Source organism: Corapipo altera, unplaced genomic scaffold (assembly GCF_003945725.1).
Source record: "Corapipo altera isolate COAL_440 unplaced genomic scaffold, ASM394572v1 49, whole genome shotgun sequence".
Taxonomy (NCBI): domain Eukaryota; kingdom Metazoa; phylum Chordata; class Aves; order Passeriformes; family Pipridae; genus Corapipo; species Corapipo altera.
In genome coordinates this window covers 15,130,126-15,148,093 of record NW_020884879.1, presented here as the reverse complement: position 1 = coordinate 15,148,093, position 17,968 = coordinate 15,130,126, and the positions used below count along the sequence as shown (strand labels likewise).

The window sequence follows — 17,968 nt, the reverse complement described above, 5'->3', positions numbered from 1 at the left end:
GCCCTGGGGCATTTAGGAGTTGACTTATAGGTTCACGGGAATTTTACCTGCAAAAACCTTAGACACCTGAAAGATGAAATGGGAGAGATGTAAGAGTTTTGAAAAGCCATGACTTAGAGACCTACATTCAACAGGGGAAAATGAGGCTGAAGCATCAAAGTTGTTTGTAATCTGTTTTAAATCTCAAAATTGACAGTCTTAGATATACACACTAATTCCCACCCACCTTCCTTCCCACCTCTAACCCATAAACTAGAATTTAACTAGTAAAAATGTTTGGAATCAAGTGAATCTGTGTGTTACCGTTCATAGCTAAGTGGATAGGACTTCCTACTATCTAACAGGTACTGGTAGTCAGTAGAAGACCAATGCCTGCTGAGTTAGCTGAAGCACATTAATTCTTTCTCCAGGAGGTTATTCCTCGCTTTTCTTTATAGAGATGGAAACAACTTTTTAAGCAAGGGAGGGCCTAAGGTCTTTCTGCATCTCATGTGTCAGCACTTCTCTTGAACTCTTTTACACAAATTAGAAGCATAATTCAAGTGCCACACCATACAAAACTTAAGCAAAGACACTCTTAAGTAGATACTGCTGGTCAGTGAAGTACAAAAAGCCCTAGCTACAGTAACAGAGGGCCACAAATACAGGACAGAAAGGAGAAAACAGACACTACCAGGATAACTGCAAGCAACTGGAACAGAATGACCAACTAGCAACGAGCAGCAACTACTGTTACTGACTGTAATGCAGGGAAATTTTACTTTATCTTCAATAAACCGCCACCTGTTCCATCTGTCAGTTAACTGCACCTGTGCAATTGTCTTAAATCCATGGTGTAAAGTCCTCCTGATCACTGACCCTTCATTATGCAAGTATCAAATATGATCTATTTATGCATTACCATCTCTGTCTTCATCTCAGAAAGCCTGCAGCTTCACTATCCACATTCTTCTTTCCTGTGACTGCCTCCAATTATCCAATATTATTTTTTGCACTCCTTAAAATGTTGACTTGAGGCATATATTGAGCAATTACAGTCACAACCTGCTCAGCACTGCAGAAAACTGAATCCAAGTTTGCTGTGTTCTGACTTGGTATTAGAAAATTAGTACTCACTGAAAAAAAAGATAACTGTCATCCATGACAAGTGATGATTAATTAGCATTAAAAGTAGAAGTGGTATAAGAAAACGCTAGTTGTTCCTGAATGAAAGACGAAGCACAGGTCTCTTTTTTCAATGTGTCAGAACTTTCAGACACATGAAAAACTGATGTGTTAGTGAATATATCTGACTGCGAACACATGGTATTCTTGAAACACCACAATGAATATATAATAGGAATACTAGTATAGAGTACAAGCTTCATCCTATGCATAGTCTTTGATCAATTCCCATCAACTTCAAATACATGCCTTCCTCTTACTAAGATCAAGCACAGGTTGTATATCTACAATAAACTGTTAGAGATCAAAAAGTACATCACCAAAATGAAATATGTAAGTAGATTTTGAACAGCTAATCAGGAAGTGGAGGAGACAACAGTTACGATCCTCTTCCTCCCACTGTTATGGATTAAAATAACTGTAAACAGCTATAGGAATGCTACACCCCATATCTTGAAACCACTCACTAGTATTCAGGTGTAAGTGGATTTCTCACAAAAAAAAAATCTTCCTGGTATACAGGAGTATACTAACAAGCTGTAGACAGTTTGCAAGGTTATGCAAAGAGCCTTTCACAGATTCTTTTTATCAAAATGAAATTCCTACATTATAGTGATTAGTGAAATAAGTAGTGACACATGAAGAAGTTGTATTTGTTACAGCATTTCATCTTTCCCTCCACCATTGACAACTAAAGCATCCCACAAGAATCTAAACAGCAGAGACGAGCATCTTACACTACTGAGAAACTAGGTTAAAACACCAGGACTCAGAACAGTGATGTCAAGTATTTCGTTTGAATTTTAATGTGCAAACCAACAGGTTAAGGAAATTTTGAAGAAAATGACAGCTGTTAAGGGCCTTAACTCCTCAATAATCCCAAAGCACTTAATTCCCATTGAGATATACAAGAGTCAGTTACATATTGTCATGGTTTCACCCCAGCTGGCAGCCAAGCACCTAGCAATTCTGCTGATTGGACAGTCTTTTATTCAGAAACTGAACCACGCAAATATTTCAGTTTTTATTAATTACTTAACTAGAAAAATCATCTGCTGTTCCCTAGTACTCAGTTACTGTTCCATCAAATGGAGTTTTATTTATTGCAAAATAAAAATACCTAACACCTCTGACACTGAGCCAACATAGTCTGTTTCAACAGCCTCAGAGCACAGAAAATACAAAAACATTAATGAACAGTTTTCTAACAAAATTTGAACCTTTTTTATGGGCGTTGGCAAATGTTACCCAAAATATACACTGAAGACGAGGCATCCACCACACGAGAATAAAAGAGATTTCATATATAGTAAGCTTGATTGAGAACAAGTTAAATACTGAAAAAGGGAGACTTGTGCCTTGGGATAATACTGCCACAGTATAATATATGTGCATTTAGATGTGAAAACTGCATGAAAAACAGGATGATAAAATGGTAATAACTGCGATTGCTCTAGTACCCTTTCAAATTCTAAGTATTCACAGCTTATGCACTGAAATAGTAAAATATGCACATCTGTGCATCTACAAATCCAAGCAAGTGCATAGTTGTAAGAAAACAGAAAATCTATAGCAAAAATACGGTTCCCAAGTGTACGACTGCAGATAATAATTTCAGAAAACACCATCGACATGGACTTTTCGCAGGACAGAGTTCTTCCCGAGTGCCCGAGTGGGTTTCCCGGTGGGGAAGCATCCACCTCTCCCTCATTGCTAGCCGGTCAGGGAGGGGCAGCGCCTCGGGGCTCGCCCAGTCCCCGCTGCTCAGCGCTGCCGCCCTGGAGACGGGGGGTTTGGAAGCGCCTCCTCCCCCCGGCCGCGCGGGGCGGGTGCGGGATACGCCGCTCCCCGCGGCCGGACGGCGGGGCCTGGCCGCTGTCCCGCACCGCGGGGCTCCGCGGCCGCCGAGGCGAGGCCAGGCGGACAGCGCCGATGGGGCGTCCCTGGGGACTGGGGCCGCGGGTGGGAGGGCGAAGGGGCACCTGTTTCAGGATCCGCGCGGGATCGTGTGGAGCAGAGGGCGGCGCGTCCGTGGCGGGGCGAAGAAGCGGGGCACATCCGCGGGATAGCCGGGAAGAGAGGGCTGCGCGATACTCCGGCATTCGGAGGGGCGTGGAAGAGGGACACGAGGGCAAACGCGTGGTGCGGGGCGGCAGTGCACGGCAAGGGGTGCCGGCACTGCCGAAGCAGCGCCTCAAACTCATCCTCGCCCCTGCGTTCACCTGGGCTGCGCGGGGAGCCGCGGCCACTGCGGGGACTCCCCCGCCCGCACCGCTGCCCGCCGGGGAGGAGCCGGCCGGCAAGAGCGCACCTTACCTCGAAGAGGGGACCGATCTTATTCTTCTCCAGGTAGGCTTGGATCCTGGTCTGCTGGTGAGACGCCATGAAGAGCTCCGGAGGCGGGGGCTCGAGCTCCTCTTCCCCGGCGGCGGCTGCAGTCCCTCCGGCTGCTGGCAGCTCTCTCCCCCGCCGCCCAAGGGCTGCCACAGCGGGAGCGGGCGGAGGCGCTGCGAAAGTCCCCGGGACGGAGCTAACTCAGGTAACCGGGGGCGGGGGGGAGCCGGGTGCCAGTCGCCCGCTTAGCTAGGCGCGGAGCTAGCTGCTCTCAAGGAGCGGCGGGCGGGCGCTGCCTGGAGCAGAGCATGGTGCAGGGAGGAGAGGCGCTGCAAAGGCGGCCCCCAAGCCCGCGCCGCTCCGCGCTGCGTGTGTCTGTCAGCCCGTCTCTGTCTGTGTATCTTTGCAAGGCAGCGCCTTGGTTACGGGAGCGGCCGCGGCTGGCGCTGCTGCCCTCGCCACAGCGCCGCTCCTGGAGCCAAGAGCCGGGGGCTCCCGTCAGCTCCGCGGCCGCCGGCGCCCGTTGACGCCCGGGCTCGGCGCACAAAAGGCGGGAGCGAGGGAAGTGGGAGGAGAGCGGGCGGGAGGCGGGAGCTGCTCTGCCTCCTCTCCGCCGCCGCTCCCCTGCCCTCCCGGGGATGGGCTTACCTCCCGGCGGGGCCGCGTTCCCCCGCTCCGCGGGCGCTGCCTGCGCGCCGGCGTTTTGCGGGGACCCCACCTGGCTCCGATCCCCGGTCGGGCGTGAGCGCCGCGGGCCGCCCGGCATGAGCGACCTGAGCGGCACACGAAAACTTCAGCTGGTGGAGGGTCGCGGAGAAGTGGAACAACTGGTAGCAGGGAATGGGGTTGCAGGGACTACAGCCAGCACTTTTCCTTAATTTTTGTTTAGATTATTTTTAAATCTTAAAAGGCTGCCATTCTTGTGATGCCAGTGAAATTCCCAGTTAGCGACAATGGGCAACTTAATGCAATAATTGGAGTAGCTATGCAGGTATATGTTGGTCTCAGGTTGTGTTGAGTTCCTGCAGGCATTCAAGGGGTTTTGGCCAAAACTCTATGGAGCAAATGAGAAATTTTCAACTGGCTTCAGGGAGTAGTGAGTTAATGAGTACATCAAAGAAGCAGTATTTATTCTTTCTCCACTTCAAATAATTAGTATCCCACCATTTCTAGAAGCAGGGTCCTAACCAGCTTTCTTTTTTTCTTTTTCTCTCTATTTAGAGAAGAACAAAGAAATCATACTTCTTGGGATCTGACACTTCCGTTCGTCTTCAATAACTAATTCTGCTGTACCAGCATTCACCTGTTTTGTGAAAAAAGATACACCTTATTTTGTCATAAGGATTTTTTTAAAGACATAAAACAGCTTTGAAGAATATTGGGAACGTTCAACTCATCTGCTGAATCAGTCTGCCTGCTCCCAGTCAAGCAATGCTCTGCAAATGCAAGAGTACAAGCCTCTCCTGATTCAGAAACTGCTAAAGAAAAGGGTGAATTTCATCGGAAGTTAAAAGATCATGAGTTCCGCTCCCTTTGCCATTGACTGTTATTTGACTTCAAAGTCCTCCTTGCTGACCTAAACCTCATGCCTCTACCTAGAAGGAGGTCAGACGTAAGTGTTTTATAAAGACAGTTTGCAGCACACCCTGTAGAGTAAGCAATAGCTTGCAGAATTCTTTAATGTTTTTGCTAGAACTTGCTCATCCCAGTCTTGGTGAGGCAAAATGTTTGTTTCCATAGTAGTCACTTAAAAATGGTACTTTTTTTTTGTTTTAAATTTGGATTTGTTATATGCTGGTAATCTTCTAAAATTCCTATTAGCTCAGAGTTTTAGGATATCATCATCAGCAAAGTACTGCTGCTTTGCCTCTTGCCACTTAAATAATACGATGCTAAGCTAGTTTAATCAGCCTAATGAGGATCATACAATCATAAGTGTAATTGCCAGTGATGTAGATTCTCTGTAGTGGCTCAAATGATTCCCATCAGATGAAGATGTTTGTAAAATTTCACAAATCTCACCAGAATCTCAACTGCTCCAATAGATAAAAGTCTCCCACTTTGCAAAATTATGCTTCCCTCCTATGATCCAAAACTGAGAATATATATTTCTATAGACCTACACAGCCTGACTTCTGAAAGCAGCATCACATGCAGACTTGCTGGGACCTGACCACACCAGGACCTGCAAACTGTCACTGCTCTGTGTAGACCAGGAAGAGGACCAGAGAAAAGAAAACCCACTATCATCAACATGAATAGAAAAGAGAACTTATTAAAGGAGGTTTTAAAGATAGCATAACTGTCTATGATTGCATATCGTACACTTAGCTAGCTCCTAATCTCTCACTGTTAAAACCTCAGAGTCTGGGGTTTTGTTGTGGGTGTGTGGTTTTTTTATTCTCCCACTGAATCATAGAATGGTTGAGGTTGGAAGGGATTGGTCCCAGCCCCCTTTTACAGCAAGGTCACCTAGAGCTTGGTTGCCAAGCACTATTTCCAGATGGCTTTTGAGTATCTACCAAGGATGCTGGATTTTTCTGGTACCTGTAGTCGGTTTTGCTTACTGTTTCCCTAGATCATCTTTTCCATCTCTTAGTTCTCATCCAGACATATAATCTAGACTTTCCAGCAGGCTTGGGAGACACACTGTCAGTCCTAGTGTTGCTGGGAAACCTTCCAAGGCCAAATGCTGAATTAGCTTTTTTAGCAGACACATTTTGTAATCTCCAGAGTTCCTGTAACTCTTAACTGACAGGTTATACTTTGGTATGGATTAGGCACCTTAGGGAGACATCAACACAGACAGTTCCTTACCTAGACCTTCCTAGTTGAAGGTCTCCAGCAGCTCCCTAAGAGTAAAGCTCTCCGGGTGCTGAAGTATGGGAGTACAAGTGTCTCCTGCAGAGAACGTAGGCTGAATGACATGGTGTAATAGGAAAAGGAACTTCACTGTTAGCATTTTTTTCTCTTTTTCTCAAGAAAGCACAACAACTGTTGCTAGATTTAAGACAAGCCACACTAAGATAGCACTCAATAAATGCCTGTGATTTGCAAATAAGCACAGAGAGCTGGGTATGTCCCTTCTGTCCTCTCAGTTGTTAGGAGAAGAACATTTCAAAAATTTAATTAAAGTATTCTGAGTTTTTAAAATTGGTATTAATACAATCTTTTAAAATTGACTTTCATCTTAATATCAAAGCAAAAAATCTCTTGGGTTGAATTTAGTGTTTTGGACATGACTGAATTTGTATTACTTGCAGCAGTCTTTTTGTATGAGGAACAGAACACTAAATTACTTTACAACCTCAGTAATAAAATATAGTCTCTTTATTGTGCTTGGCTATGTACCTTGTTTCATTTCATAGATATTTTTCTTTAAAAAACAGTATACAGCGTTCACATCTACATAACACTCAGCACTGAACTACAAGAACACAAATGACTGCAAGAATTTGAACACATGCATCAAAAACTGAAAAGTGTCCCAACTTAAAAATATATTCACCACATAAAGTAAAAACCATGAGATTCCCAAAAAGCAAGGAGAAAGAGAAAAAAAGAATAGAGCTAATTTTGAGATGCTTGTGACCATTCTCTTCTTATCCCGTGTCCGTACCTGTGATATCTGAGCTCTGTGCTTCTTACCATCATATGTTGGTGGGTTTCTCATCCTCCACTCTTCTCATCAAGAAAAGGGTATGCATGTTTTGGTAGGTTGTTTGGTAGGTGTGACTTAGTTCAAGGACTTCACAAAAGTAGGGAGCCATGAAATAATTCCATAGTATTCTATAATTTCAGTCCTATCATCCATTTTTCAGGAATCAGGTTGCCGCAGTTCCAATGCTGAGCACTGAATTTTTGAAGTTATAATCACTTGCAGTAAACATTCGTCATTACCGGAGTTACGTTACCCAAGCTTTACATGCAAAGAAGGTGTTCTTCAGGAGTCAGAGCTGCCACTGCCTAAAAGAAAAGGAAACTGATGACTTGGCTGTCTGTAAAGGTACTCCATGGGTCATATATACCCAGTGCCAAGTCAACAATTCTTTCTGTTCTGGTCAAAATTTTATCTACATGGTCTGTAGGAAGTTTATTTTTTTGAGATGGCATCTGGAATGCAATAGAGACATTAAGATCTAAGAGAAATATAGTGGCAATATATGAATTTATTACAGACCTTTAAATGGTTTTCTAGCTCCTGTTAAGTGCTTTATGTTTCAGCTGTCAAAAATAATCAGAAATTCCTTAATGAACCTTTCAAAAACAATTTGAGAAAAAATGAACAAATAGCAGGCACATTAAAAGAGGTAGTATTCATCAGAAACTGGTGATGTCTTTATAATGCTTTCAGTTTTCTCAATGTTTCCTTTCACGTCATAACTTTATAACAAAGAATTCTTCCATTACTGTGGTCATTTCTATTGAGTTTTATATTCTTTGCAAAGTCATTATCTGCTTCACAAAGAGGTAGGAGTCATTAGTCAACAGCTGACTAAATGTTAAAGTATGCTTGTACTTCAAAGAAAATGCAACTGAAGTTACCTTCAGGAGAATAAATTCCCTGAGTTCCTGCACTTTATAAATGAGGCATTATTGTTTTTATTGCTAAAGCGTAGCCTTGGAACATTACAAACCCCTGTTGTAAAATTTTCTAAAACAGCATGCACACGCACACACACACACACATATTGGCTAAATATTGCAGTGCTTCGAGCTGTTTAAAATAATGAAGGTCTAGCAGTTCCTGACCTAGAAAGCTGTCATCTAGCTTTTTATTTAGTATTCTTCTAAAAATGTACCTGCTCAGATGGCATGTTTTCAAAAGAAATTGAAGCATCTTGGTGTATTACACTGAAACATCCAATTTATGTTTTATCCCCTATCAGGTTAAACTGACAGAACTGAAAATATCACCAGAGGGCTGATGCTAATGAGTTGGTATACCTATTTTTTTTTGTGGGTTTTTTAAATGTACTCTGTAAAGGATAATATGCCCACAAGCTTGAGTTTAAGCAATCTCAAATATCCTTTCTATGGTTTTATATTTGCACCAAGATAAGAGACATACAACTTCAAAATCTGGACTAGACCCAGACTTGTAAAGAGCAAGGATTCCTTTGCATCTTCATTCTCCTAGAGAATTCAACCTGTGTTTTGGATATTTTGTCTTTTATACATTGTGATCTTAGCCACAAACACTTAGCCTCTCTGGTAAAACATTTCATATTTTCTGCAGGGCAGGAGCCCTTGGGAACTTAAAAGCTTTGTTATCCTCAGGCTCTCAATAAGGACAAGCACAAATCACTAGAAAATCCAAGATGCATAAACCACACTGTGCTTAAGGAGGATGAGTTTCTACCTCTTTCACTCCTCTTATTCTCAGATGTATTCTGTAATTTGTTTTCATTTATCCTGTTCACTTTCCTGCTTCCAATGGTTTGTTCCAGAATTCCCTTATCCTATTCAGAGAAAAATCCATCTAAACTTAAAAAAAAAAAAAAAAATTAAAAATTTTGTTCATATCATATTACCAATCCAACCATTAGTAGAAATTACTACTCTTTCAAGACTTCATTGCAGCTTATATTTGGGTTTAGTTGCTTTCTTTCTATCTGGCTGCACATAAACATAATACATAAGCAAAAGGAAAAGTAGCAGTACTTATGAGGACATTGATAATAGAGCTGACTGTATATGTTAAATACATTTCAAGGACAAATCTGCTCTGAGATTTCACTGTTTAAGTGCAGTACAGAAGACTGCAGACAGGCATTATTCAGAAACCAGCTAAGACTACAATGCAGCCTGTGGAGCAGAGCTCTTGGTACCCTCCTGAAGATTTGTATTTGGCTACACTAACACTCAGGGACTCAAGTAATTAAATGAAACACTTGCAACACTAACTGACAGTTACATTCTTCTTCCTTTCTGAGGGATACAAATATTAATTTAATTACTTGGTAGTTTCTAAGAGCATAAAAATACAAGCCTTCAACAACTACTCCTTCCCCCCCTTTTGCAGCACTGCACAGGTCATTTGTCTGTGCACTGTTGGCATTCTGGTAATGTGGATGGCAGCAAGGAGTGAACCAAGACCCTCTGGCGTGTACCGCTGTTCAAAGAGTCTGATCCAGCTGGTCCAGCTCTTCTAGCACATGACTAGTAACTAATACTATGCAGACCAGCCACTAGAGGGGAATAAAGAATCATACTGTACTAACACAGGTTACTGCATTGCAAACTGCTTTACAGGGCCATCTCAGGCATGGCCATGAACAAGTGCTGTACCTGACTCATCTGGCAACTGCTTCATGCTGTAGTCCCATTACGGTTGAAATTAGACACCAAGATTTACTTAAGGGTCTATAAACCTTTAATATGTTTGTATACTCACTGCATAATCAGTATAAATGCTTGTACTTCTTACTGTATCCTAGTTACTTACAGGGTTAAAGTTACATAGTCTCTGAACCACCAAGCATTTCAGCATGTTTTTTAGCTAAAAACATACATGCACATTAGGTTTTCAGGTGCTAAAGATAAACATACTCAAAGTGTTTAGCTAGATGATGATGTTTCGAAGGGCAGGGAGATACAGTCATGAGAGGATTTCAGAGACACATAACTAGCCTAGAAGGGCTTAGTTGCCTATAAGACACTCATTTGTGATGCTACTGTAAGCAGTTTACAGTACTAAAGCTTCTGAAGAGTGAGTGAACCAGTGCAGAAGCTAATCTAGACAGTGGAAGTTTAGGACGATTGGTTTTCAGACACTTGAGTTAGCTATTGTATATACAGCCTGGACTTCTCTGCTCTTAACAACTCAATACTGGTCAAAGATTCTCCTTACTCATCAGGAATCCCCAAAATGCACAAAAGGGTGTTTTCCAGATTGCTTTTTATTACCAGAATATACCTAAGAATGAACAGGATTATTTCAAATGAGCATAACATTAATGCCAACTTCCAACATTTAAAAACAAAACATCAACAAAAAAGCAGTACTAATCCAAAATCATCAGGAGAGACCTTAAAATAGATTTTAAACCTTTAAATTTCATGGTTTCAAGGCTTCTGAGACCTCTTCTTCCCCTGCCCAGTCCCCTGACACAAAGCTGTGATCTCTAGTAACATTTTTCTATAGTGAAGGCAAAAATTCTGTTGTAGCCATTTGACTGCAGGAACTAGAGGCAGAAAAAACCCCAACATTAAACATGAAAAGAGTAATGGTACAAAATACATGACTTGGCAATGCCACTGTATCTTCTTTTCCAGGCTTAATAGAGGTGGATTTGAAGACAATAGCCAGGGACAAGAGCTTAAAATTTGAAAATTTACTATCCTAAAGATTGTTATCTTCACACAAAAATCCAAGCAGAGAAGTGTATATTGCTTTTTTAGACAGGGGGAGGCTAGCAATGATCCCATTTAATTTCCTGTAGTAGGAAGCTTAGCAACTATTCAGTAATAATATCTCCTTAGGTGATTACTGCTTATACTTGGAGGGATGTGAAATTAGAGGAAGTCCTTTAAATATTAATGCCAATGCCCATTACAGTCCTTGAAGAGGAGGACAAGGACCTTGGACTGAATGTGCCATTGAATGCTTGCCGTTGGCAGCGTTTCAGACATCACACACACATCTGATTCTTTCTAAAGGGGAAAAATTCTTGGCTTGGGATCCATCCCCTTGGGTTGTTTCTCATGGAAAATACTGGACACAGAGTTATTTCATCATGGCTGACTTGCTTAATTGGAAAGAGAGATTGATATTTCTGCTATGAAAGTGATTGATGTTTAACATTTTTGCATATGCCGGCTTTCATAAAGTTTCAACTGATTGTCCTAAAGCAGTGTATGCGCAAGTCTTCATAGGCTGATGCCGTGATAATGGGTTGTATTTTCCACCTGATACACCAAATATTAGACATACAGCTGTCTCCCAAGTAGGAATTACTAATTTGAAACATTTAATATAATATGCATTACAATAGGAACATTCATCAGACAATTAGCAAAAAGGTAATTGAATTTGTCTCCTGTCCCAAAATATAGAGAAAAGGTTGGCTTGTTATTAGTAACATGACATCCCTAATAACATTTTAAAATTTATTTTTAATGTAGGATTAATTTTCCAGTAATTGATAAAGAAATTTAAATTTCATAAGCTTCATTGTACTAAACAATTTTGAAATAAAGGATTATCTTTTGTAGTAAAATTGAAAGGCTCATTTGGAGACTAGGTTGCCTATGTGACTAAGCTCTTTTATGAAAAGATGTAGACAGTTATTCTGCTGGAAACTTTTTTCATGCAAATAGAGGATTGTATTGTCTATTTCACAGAAATATTATAGGTTTAGTCATGTTATCAGGAAATTTAAATTCCAGACTGTAGGTATAAAAAATAATATGCATGTTGGTACCAACTTTCCCCTCAAAAGAATAAAGCATGCAAATATAAGCCACATATAGAGATACTAATTCAATGCTTATAAACAATACTAAAATTTACTATTAATTGTATTTTTAAGTGTCCTAGGAGCCAGGATATTAATTTTTTGTTAATCATTGGCTGACCTCCTTTAAATCTTCTTACTAGTGTGTATACATGAATTGGACCACATTTCTATTTTGGCTGGATTTGTGGACTCACTCGTGAATGTTTTGTTCTATGGGAAATATTTGTGCCAACTGAACCATGTAGAATGATAGTATTTTTTTCATAATGTGCTATAGAAATTTAGCATAGTGGCTTTGTTAACAACAAGAACTATTTTCTAATTATTAGCTGAGCATCAGTACATGACTTACAAAACAGTAATTGAGGGACTTCAATACTTTATTAAAGATGAGCATAAGAAATTTTTTACAATTTGTCTGGCTTTCAAGGCTTTCTGGCAAATTCTGTAGAGGGGAGATTTTTAAAATAAATGGAGATACTCGCAGTTGTGAATTTACATAATGACTTTTTGATGATGCCTAAACAATGGAATGGAAGCTGAAAAAGCATGAACAGAAGCACAAGTACTAACTCACTGGAAAACCATTAAGTGAGAAAACTCTGTATCTACATAACTACCATAAACTGTGTGAGTGAGCAAAGTAGTAGAATCATGCATTGTACCACATTAATTCTTCGGAGAATGTGGAAAGGGTTGTAAACCGGGTATGATGGTTCATTAGAAAATAGTATCTATCAAGGGCATTACACTATGCTATGATGACAGTTTAGTCAAAATGACAAAATAAACAATACATTTATTTCCACCTAAGAGGAGAAAAAAAGGTTCCGAGAGGTTTGGATTCACACCTGCAACACAAATTCTATGCATCTAAATCTAGTGGGATCATTATCACGATCACAGTAAGGATAAACCATAAAATGAACAGAAAGTCTGAAGCTTTCAAAGGAATTTTTAAAAGTTATATTTCAGAAAACAGAAATGCATTGATCTGCCAGATTTGTTAGTGCAGCCTTTTTCTTAAATAGCAATATGCTGCACTTGAGGAAAAAAATAAAAAAAGCATGAATGAACGGTCTGTTCAGAACAGAGAAGCTGTAAGAAAAATAACAGCATTGTTGGTATCACCAACAGATTGTGAGCATGTGCACAGGTTGCTATTACTGAGCTTTACAAAAGTACACTGGTATTTGGAACATTTCAAAAGGTTAGGAGAATCACTTCAGATAGTTATCAGAGATTGAGTTGGTAGTGAACATCCTCCTAAACAATTTATCCACAAGCCCATTCAGAAATGCAGTATCCCTCTTACTCAAATGCTTTTCCCATTTCTTTTCCCTCTATTCACTTCCTATTTATAATTTATAATTTCTGTGAAGAGGTACTCAGAATAGATGAGTACATTTTCTATCAAAGTAGGTAAGTGCATCATCTACGTCTTTACTGTTTATTAGCAAGGATGCTCTGCAAATTCTGTGTGAATGAGGGGAAAAAAAGAAACAAAGATGACTCTATTTTGGTCTCTGGTACCTAAGCACATCACAAAGAACAATCCTGATGTTCACTGGCAATGTATTTTCCTACCACAAAATCAGCATCTCTCTTTTTATCTCCTTTCCACTGAGTTTTCTCTGTCTAGTAAGTAAAGGCCTCTTAACATAGCTACTATCCCTTTGACTCCATTCTTTTGCATATATGAAGTGTTACTGCCACTAAAAAAATTCCATATCCCAGGATCTACCCTAACTACTCTGAATTCAGATGCTGACATAGGGCCCAAGGATAGGAATCTCAGTTTTTGTTATTTTGGGCTTTGTTATGTTCTTCTCATCTGCCTTATACTGAAACATTTCTAGCAAAGATTCTTCTGTTTAATAATTTAATAATAATGTAATAATATTTAATAATTTTTTTTTCCAACAGTAGCTCCGTAAAAGAGTTACTTTATTGCAGGTTTCTTCTTCCATCATGAAGATCCATTCACTTCTGAACTACTATTGAAGTTGCACTGATTTTCAAAATCCATCCATTGCCCTTTTCTCCACCACCCTTGACAAGAATTTTTCAATCTCAGTCACTGTACTTATGCCCTCTTTACTCCTTCCCTAGTCTGCAATGATGAAAAGTTCTGCCTCATTTTTTTGAATATTAATATTTGGAATATTTCTCCAAACAGTTTATTTTCTAGCAAGACAACAACATTTTTACTGGGTTTTAGTTTGCAAATGGGGGTCCAGAGGTTTCTTTTTTTATTTCTCAGTTTAAAAATAGGTTAGCAATAAGAAACATTAACCTTCTAGTTAGTGTTTCTTGCCATCTGAATAAACTGCTGCTTAAAATATGAATCCCCTGCACCTTAAGCCAGTCCATTCCAGTCAAAAGCTGGATAGCATATGGATGTCTTCTTCAGATTTCCTTTCAATATATTAAAAACAAACAAAAAATACTAAAACAAAACAAACCACAGCATAGTATTTCAAAATTATTTGGTTCTAATTTCTGAATGAGCTTGAAATCACTTTTACCTCCTGTGAGTATAATATCTAAGGAGAGCAGGAGAGAAATTGCTATCTGAGAATTATTTTTAAACATTTTTAATGCTTCTTAAAGTATTTATAAAGTAGTTTTAAATGTTCACAGAAAGCTTTACATAGACAAAGGAAGGAAATGGAAATACTACAGGAAAACATTTTCCTTGCAAGTACAAAGCAGAGTGTAATTTAGTTTCAGTTCACATCCAAGATGCTTAAAAACCAGTGTATCAGAAACTGAAATGTATACAATGTTTAAAGACAAATATAATGCAGTTGGTCTGGGTAGTAGCTAAATCAGGAAATTGACTTAATTGTAGTTTATTTTATGAGAATATAATATAATTACAAGACTGTTGAAAGAGAAGCTTATATACATCAAAATTACTGGATTAAGACATTATGTTCTTTATATGAAATTCTGCCCTCAGACTCTGAGGGAAAGGATGAAATGGCAGAGTGCAGTAATGGAGTTAGCCCCACAAAGCATAAGAGAAAGCTGTACTGCCGGCAATGCTCAGCAGGGGTGCAAGGAAGGAATCAGAGTATCATTTCAAAGTGAACTGACAGGAGAGCATGGGATGAAGGATCTACTTGGGCCTTAAAACACATCCTTCCTTTTCACAGGCTTTAGATCAGCCTTCCCCTATGACCACACAGAATGAAAGTAAAGAGCATGAGGACACATGTAGACTTCAGTGTGCAGGCTGTACTGGAGGATGAAGTTACCAATGGACAAGATGATCTCTCAACTGATTTGGAGATGCAAAAATTAGGCTGTTTTCTTAGTGCTCAACAATTACAGAAAATAAGATTTGCCACTAGCACTGATCAGTGAGAACAAGAAAAGCAGTGTTTGTAGGACATAAAAGTGACCTATAAAAGGATTAGTTCTTAAGTCCTACAGACTTTCCATAAAGTTTGTAGAATAAGTGAAATAAAAATTATACCATGACTAAGAAAATTTATGTGGAATACAACGGTGGTGATGAGCCATGGGATAAGAGCAGTTGTGTTTTTTCATATGAGCTATTGAACAGTAAGATCAGAGACCATTTTGGATATAGTCCAAGAAATATGCCAAGCAAAGCAAAAAGATACGAGCTGAAGGAACATTAAGAAATGAGTGACTACAATAAAATCAGATATATGTGCAAAATCCATGCTGCAAGAAGAGGTAGTGTGCTTTTAATAACTGGAGTGGAACTGGGGTTTGAGAAGATACAAATTGCAGTGGTTGGTCTATCCTAACGACAATAGTAATGTCACTGGACAAAATAAAAATGAGAAATTGGGACATATAGATACAAAATTCTCTAGTGGCAGACTAGGAATCAAATAGGTTTTATATACATTCCATACAACTAGGTTTTTTCTAAAGCAAATGATCTGTGATTATAATTTGCAGTCTGATATTAATGTACCACCCAAAAGATTCTTAAAATGCTGCATAACGCTTTGGCAAGTTGACAGCCACAGCAGAAGCACATTTAAAACCTTTGCAAAACCTTTCAAAAGTGCCATCCGGCTGAATAAAAAAAAAGTTATTTGTTACAAAGACCTTTCTGTGGCTCTGTGTTTTCTATCAACACTTTGCTAATGTTTATCTGAACTTTGCTCCTGAATAAGGTAGGACAGCCTTTCAGTTCTAAGATATATCAAACTTCTTAAGTCAGTATTCTAGAAAGAATAATTTTCCTATTCTGTGTAAGACTAGGCCATAAGACTGCCAGGCATGAAGCCTTTAAGTTAGCAGGTGAAAGAATGGGTTTTCCATATAAATGTGTTACTTTCTACCAGCAGTTAAAAAAGGCATTCCCTTTTCCAGTTCAGAATTTCTAATAGGTGGGAAAAATAAAAATCTTACAGTAAGTTATGTGCTGAGGGGTAGTTAAGATCTCTGTTATACATGTTTCTCCTTATAAAACGAAAATATGTTATGAAGGGGGTTGTGAACAGTCCACACACCCCAAAGTTTTATCCCTTCTTATAAGTCAATATAGAGTAAATGTGGATACAACTATGTAGACTTGGCAAAGATACAAATGCTCAGTTTATTTGGATTATCTTTTTTATCTTTGTCTTACCCAGTTCTGCAATGGAGCCATACATAAATACTTGCAATAGAAATATGCAAAAACCCTTAGATTTTCAAATAAAGAAGACCTAAAAATCTAAGAGTTTTCAGTCAATGCCTTCAAAAATAACCCTTTTGTGAGGGCATTGATATGCTCATTCTATAGAGTGTGGCATAAACTAGCCAGTAGGTAGGAAAGTGTTTGGTTTTCACAGGTATAACTGTCACTGGGAAAAAAATTTTTCACTGCCATACATCTCCCTCTGCTCTTTCTTCCATCTAGCAGTCAGCATGCACTTTCAGCCTCACAGTGAACAGCTATAACAACAATTTTTCACAGTTTTCTACTACAAATCAGTATTTCATTTTGAAACTTTTAGCTATTTCGATGCTATTATGCACATGTTAATATTTAATATTTAATTTAATTAGCAAGACCTTATGGTTTTCCTTTGTATATGGTCATTGTATGTTTTACATGATGGCAGAAACGAACAGTAGTTTTCATTGCTCTGTGAACTCATCAGCTCATACAAATTAATTTAGATCAGGCTGCACCAGGTTTGGATGCTCTTCCAAAATACATGAAGGGACTTCAGTAGATTGAGTTAGTGATTTGCAACTTGAGAACTAATCTGATGAGATTTAATGCAAAATGAGCTGGAAGGCACTAGATTGCTGCACAAAGTCTTTGTGAGATAAAGAGTGTATTCCAGTTCCTGATGAAATTCAACTTCCCTCCTGAGAAAGCTTTTATCTGAGTAATATTATTAGCACTCACACATATAACAAAGATTTCCACTCACATATATATCAAGAATACCTGTGGACAAAGATGCTGTCTGAGGTAAATAAAAGTAGCAGAATTTGTTCCAAAGACTTATTAGGATCTCCCTTTTAATCATGTAAATGAATAGTGACTATGGGGTACACAGAACTATCCAAAAGGCTTCAGTTTGCTCTGCCTCACAGACTCAAGTACTGAACAAGAACCCCCCCAAGTCTGATCTCTGTGTGTGAAAATCCATTCCAGAAATTAAAAACTAAGGAAGGAGGAGGAAGGAGGAGGCCCATCTTTTCCCCAAATCCTCAGTTGCCCTATCCCTAGAATGACCCAAATTCTCCAGTCCTACATTTTCTAAATTAATCTCTGGTCCTTTTACATTTGCTGTTTTCCTGCTTGTGTGTCACCTTGGTCTAAAAATTGGTCTCAAAAAGCAGAGCTGCTTTTTGTTGTTGTTGTTGTTGTTGTCAGGAGTTGGGTTTTTCTTTGTTTTCTGAAGAAAAGATTATAAGTTCTTTAGGAAGAAGGTCCACAAGGTAAAATCTGTTTCTGAATGGAGGAATACTGCAAAATTTTAATTTATTAATTGAATAAACATTAGATACCAAAAAGG

The 17,968-nt window shown here is 39.4% G+C and overlaps 1 protein-coding gene across 7 annotated transcripts in view; it reads right to left on the bottom strand.

Annotated features, from left to right (window-relative positions):
• CUNH8orf34 (chromosome unknown C8orf34 homolog) overlaps positions 1 to 3,973 on the bottom strand; it is a 147,918-nt gene extending 143,945 nt beyond the window's left edge. For 6 of the 7 annotated variants that reach the window (XR_003526887.1, XR_003526888.1, XR_003526890.1 and 3 more), the window contains exon 1: positions 3,481 to 3,973. Coding sequence is in view for 3 of the 7 variants with exons in the window: in XM_027638605.1 (XP_027494406.1) it covers positions 3,481 to 3,549 (69 nt within the window). In the remaining 4 variants the exon portion in view is untranslated. Of the gene's footprint in view, positions 1 to 3,475 lie in introns of all 7 variants that reach the window. The other variant, XR_003526889.1, reaches the window with a different exon arrangement.
• Positions 3,974 to 17,968: the final 13,995 nt, after the last annotated feature.